Here is a 5,745-nt window from a genome sequence, read left to right as displayed (position 1 = left end):
ACACACACATATATATATATATATGCACATAAATATATATATATGGAAGAAACCAAATCCTTTGATTATCTACTGAATTGGTGAATGATAACCCTCAGTCTAAGTTATCTTTTTTGTAGATTATGAGTGAATATTGTCCATATTGTTTCAATTTTATATCTTTTTTCAAAGTCCCAGGACTTTTGCTCCTCTTTCATTCTTAATTTTCTTAATTTTGCATAATTAGCAAGCAGCCTCATGAGAAGGCACTACCTGGGAGGTGGGTATGAATATATGCAAATATGTGTTACACATAAATAAAAATTATGATTATAATACACAATATGAACTAAAATATAAAATAGGAAAATATAAATCATCAATTTAATTACTGTCCAGGGAAGTGAAAGATGAAATCTGTGTACACATTAGGATTTTCTCAAATAATAATCTTTAATATGTATTGAGAATTGCATATTCCTCATATTCGTCATATTCCTGAGAATTATGAGGGATTTACATGATTATTTATTTAATCTTTACAACATCTCTATGAGAAAGGAAGGTGTCATAATTTCTTTCACACTCATTCTTCATTTGAGGAAACTAAAGGACAGTCAGGTAACTACTTTCCCAAGGCCACACAGCCTGAATGTTCTACAGCTGATTACTTTTTGTTGATAATTGAGACTATGCTATTTTTCCAAAGCATAGCTACAAACAAACAAAAAGTGTGGATTTCATGTCTTAACTTTCCTCCTTTTATACCAACCTAGTCCTGCTGAAAATAACTAAGTGACTTTACAAACTCAAATTTCTTGGCTATCCTTTGGCGGATTTGCTTGGTCTTGATGCTGTAGACGATGGGGTTCATAAGCGGTGGTACCAGCAGGTACACATAAGACATCAGAAGGTGTACAATATGTGGCAGATGCTCACCAAAGCGGTGCACAAGTGACAAGCCAATCATGGGGATATAGAAGAGCAGCACCGCACAGATGTGGGAGACACAGGTGTTGAGGGCCCTGAAACGCTCCTGGCGGGAGGCAATGCTGAGCACCGTACGCAGGATAAGGGCATAGGAGAGGAAGATGAGCAGGGAGTCCACACCCACAGTGCAGGCCACAACAAAGAGCCCATAGACATGATTGACAATGATGCTAGAGCAGGCCAGCTTCATGATCTCTAGGTGCAGACAGTAGGCATGGGCCAGCACATGGGAGCGGCAGTACTGGAAGCGCTTAAGGAGGAATGGTAAGGGGAGGATGAGGAGGGCACTTCTGAGCAGGGAGCTTAGCCCCATCTTTACAATGCGTGCAGGTGTCAGGATGGTGGAGTAACGCAGTGGGTTGCAAATGGCCACATAGCGGTCGATGGACATGGACAGCAGAACTGAAGACTCCACTAGAGACAAGGTATGGATGAAGAAGAGCTGAGTGAAGCAAGCAGGGATGCCAATCTCTCTGGCATTGAACCAGAAGATGCCCAGCACAGTGGGCAGTGTGGAAAGGCAAAGGCCCAGGTCTGTGAGGGCGAGCATGGCCAAGAAATAGTACATGGGTTCATGGAGAGTGGCATCAGTATGGATGACATGGACGATGGTAAGGTTCCCGAAAATAACTGTCAAGTAGATGCAGCAGAAAGGAATAGAGATCCAGCCATGGAGATTTTCTAGACCTTGAAAGCCAGTCAGAAAGAAAGTAGCTTTCTGGAGGCTGCTGTTATAAGGGATGGCCATGGCTTTACAATCTTGGACTCACCAACCTGTGATATGGAATGAGATTCCAGAAGAGTGACAGGGCTGAATTCTCTATAACTTAGCTAGGACTAATGAGTCCTGGATCTGCAGATAGCATGGGAGAAGATAGAGGGACCTGATTGATTAGCTCCGCCAGAAGGTCTTGGAGGGGTCTTTCATAGTGAATTATTATAGCCCATGAATGCCATGAGATTTAGCTTTAGGGTGGTATGTCCACCTGTGTTGACTTCTCAGAGGATTAATGAGGTCACTTTACATGGCCACTTTTTTCATTTATTTCCCCCTAAAAAAGTATCCAAGTAATAACTAAAGCACTCAGAATATATATTATATATGTGAGAAATTGATACTGCACATGGCTTTGCATTATTGCCTACTAGAATCAGGCATATAGGCAGTGTCTTCAAATGCATTTATAATTTGCCTATGTACTTTCTTTTAATCTTTCTTTGCCTATGTACTTTTTTTTATGGTGTAGGAAAGATCACAGAAAATGTTTAGCTAAACCCCTCAAACATGGAGGTTGTAACCAGCATCATGCATTTCCTTAATTTACATAACAGCTTTTGGTGAGTGAGGAGGCAAATGGTGGTATAGAAATCTGAAGCCTGGAATTGAGTACCAGAAGAAACCCAGCCTCCAGAAAACACATGATCAGAGGAAAGTGGGCTTTCAAGCTGAGTCCAGGGAAACACCAGGAGAGATGTGGGTCTCCAGTATCAGAGAAGATAAGCCAGACCTCCATGTAATGGTGGGAATGCTGAAGAGGCATGCGTCAAGTCTGAAGCACAAGAAGAAGAGAAATAAGAAACAACTGGGAAAACCCTCTGATCTTTAACTTGGAATCAGGAAACTAAGCCTGAAGGAAATCAGTGTGAGCTGTGCCTCTGGGACTTGGATTGCTATGAGATCCAGGTGTGGGTTCCTGAACTGGGTTGTGCTTTGCTCTCACTTTAAGACTTTCAATTGCAAAATGCTCTATTGTGTTCTATGTGTACAAGTGTGGTGTCACTACTGTGTTATCACATGGATAAAAAGGTTAATTTGCTAAATATATTATCTGCCTGTTATTTTTCTAAATGTCTAATATGTATTATGTCGTTCAACTCACACCAATGCTATCAGATAGGCTCTATTCCCAGGATCATAGCACAGGTGAGGAAATTGTGGTATAAAAAGGAAAAGTGACCTGGGCATGGTTCCAGAGCTAGTAAGGGGTGAGAATGAAATTTTAACCTTGATGGTAGAGTCTAAATTATTGTTTTTCCACCATGTTTTTTATTTCTATTGCATAGCCAATTAGCTGTCTTAAGAGTTAGCCAATTGAAAATATATTTAAAATCTCAATGAGTTTCCTATCTTGGACAAGTCTGTGGACAGCTATTTCTATTCTATGAATAACATTAAATCAATGAAAATGGATAGCAATAAGAAGGAAAGGTGTTGGGACAGGCTGAATGCAAATAAAAAGAAACTCCTGGGGAGAGTGACTAGAGCATATTATTATGGTTTTATGTACTCATCTTTGGTTTGAGTGAGAGGTTGAGTTAAAGGACATCTGCCATGAGTGGGGAAAAAATTAAGAGATGTAATGTGGAAAAGAGAGACATGGGGTTAGATCACAACATTGGAAATAGTTTGAATTAAAATAATGCAAATTATTAGAATTAGAAAAGAGACAGAAAATGGTGAATAAGAAAAACAAGATGACAAGGCATTTATGTCAATAAAATCAAATTACCATTGTTGACTACAAAAATGATGAAGCAAAGTAAATATTTTTAAAAAGATATTGTATTTATAATGGTGAGGTTATTGCTGATTTTTCAGAAAATGATTTAATATACTGAAGAAAACTTGTGGACTTAATTATAGGTACATGAGAAGTGATAAGTTAAAGGTATATATTTATATAATTTTACTCTAAGAAAATCTATTGATGGAGGACAATAGCAGGATTTTTAAAAGAAAAAAGGTAGGAATTGGGGATATTCTTCCAAAAAGATTTCCATGTTCTTATTAAGTTAGACATTGAAAGGTTAAGACAGAGGAAGAGGGAGTCTGTACTAAGTACTAATACTTCAGAATGAAAATAATAATATAACGATTGATTTGAAAATATAACTCTTCTTGTTTCTTCATTCCGAAAGAGAACCAAGAAAGCAATACAAATAGCAAAAGGAATAGGAAAGAAAGATGAAGAAATGGGGGTGAGAACTGGATACTTGGAGAGGAGATGAGCAAAGAACAAGAAAGTGAATATCATGGATTTGTAGAGCTTGCCATGGAAGTTAAAGCCATGAATGTTTGTTCTGGGCTGAGAACATTAACCGAGAGAGAATGGCAATAGAATTTTAAAAGGAAAAACAATAAACATATGGAAAATTCCTATACATTAAGGGAACTTGCAAACCAAAGTTTAAGTATCTATGTAAATTTTCAGCCAGTACTCAGGGTTTCCATCCATCTTACTCTGAGTCATTTCACTGACTTTGAGAAATAGAAAAAATAGTGAGCAGTTATCTGTATCACCCCTATATTTTCAGATGGGGAAGGGTTATTCTGTCTGTTGAGTGAGAATTTGCATCCAGTATTCTCTTACAGCTACTATCTCACTTTCCAAATATATTTCTTGGGTGTTATATGAAGAGACAAATGTGCAAGGTATGAGGAAAAAAACAATCAAAAATATAAAAGCAAGTTATGATCAGCACCAGAGAGATTAATCAGTTGCATCACTAAAGCTTAGAACCCTGGCATGGAGTGAAACCTGATAAAATTTGCTGAATATATTTATAAACAAATGCATGAGAAAAGAGATGAAATGAAATAGGGAATTAACTGAATAATTTTCAGTCAACTCATCTACATTTCCTTCTCATGTCACACAGCTCCAGATCAGTGGATCAGAGAAGAATCAGCTAATTCTTCCACTAGATTATATGATATGCCCTAAATCCTCTGTTTATTTCTGACTTATTAGAAAAAAGGAATACTGCTCTAGGGTCCATGACAGAGACTAAGAGGTGGACTACAAAATGATCCTGTTGACATTCTGACTCCCTGTGACTTGTATTCTTCACATAATTACATACAAAGGTGCTTATTGGTACTAATGTTTGTGTTGAAAATGATCTGTACAATTTCTTCCAAGGACAACCATAACTTTATATTAGAATAGTTCCTGAGTGTTTCAAAACGCTGTTAAATCTGCTTTAGTATTTAAATTGTGATACCAGTTTAAGGTAAGAAAGGTAGAGATTGCAATTCCAATTTTATAGATGAGAATTGATAGGAATGAAATGGCTGAACATGACTTTTACACAATCACACACAATGACAAAGCTCAGAGTACCACTGTAGGTCTCTTCTCCCAAGTCCACCCGCCACTCAAAATTGCCTTGGCTGACTGATGTAGGGATTGACCAAGTCCGTAGGGATGAAAGCTTAGCGTATAGCTCTGGTTCCATGTGCCCAAACATCTCTGAATTCCTGACTAGTCACTATGTGCTTCTGCTTGCAATACATACCTGAGCCCCAACAGCTGAAGAGGAAAGGGCTCACATGGCATACTTCAATCCAGAACTCAAATTGGAGGGTAGCAGTGCTACAAGAATATTCCCTACTTAAAATGCAAGGTCCTTTTGAAATGCCCAGGATCTTCTCCACAGGGGCTTCTGCTGTGGCTGAGAATTCCCTTGAGAGTTCCTTATGTCTCTTGGCTGAGAGTAGAGGCTACAAGAGTCTGAGAAACCCAATGGCTGAGCATAAAAAAAAAAAAGATAAGGCTGATTTCAACCTTGGCTCTGACTCTTTCTAACCATACAATTGTGTGGTTTATTTAATCTTTCTGAGATTTCTTTCTTATGGTCTAAGTAGGGAACATCTTCCTTGTCCCTTCTCTTTTTTTATATTAAATTCTTTTATTGGTACATTGTAGGTATTCAACACAATTACATTTCTCATTGGGAATTGTACCTTTACATAATGCATCTTGGTTCTTATTT

The 5,745-nt window shown here is 38.0% G+C and overlaps 1 protein-coding gene across 1 annotated transcript; it reads right to left on the bottom strand.

Annotated features, from left to right (window-relative positions):
* Positions 1-751: 751 nt before the first annotated feature.
* Or51g1 (olfactory receptor family 51 subfamily G member 1) lies at positions 752-1,717 on the bottom strand. Its single transcript, XM_004863462.1, has one exon. The coding sequence runs from the start codon at positions 1,715-1,717 to the stop codon at positions 752-754; it is 966 nt and encodes a 321-aa protein (XP_004863519.1).
* Positions 1,718-5,745: the final 4,028 nt, after the last annotated feature.

Source organism: Heterocephalus glaber, unplaced genomic scaffold, assembly GCF_053883595.1.
Source record: "Heterocephalus glaber isolate CG9 unplaced genomic scaffold, H.glaber_assembly_v1.0 deba00001428, whole genome shotgun sequence".
NCBI lineage: Eukaryota > Metazoa > Chordata > Mammalia > Rodentia > Bathyergidae > Heterocephalus > Heterocephalus glaber.
The sequence above is the reverse complement of the archived record's forward strand: the minus strand, read 5'-3'. Positions and strand labels throughout refer to the sequence as shown.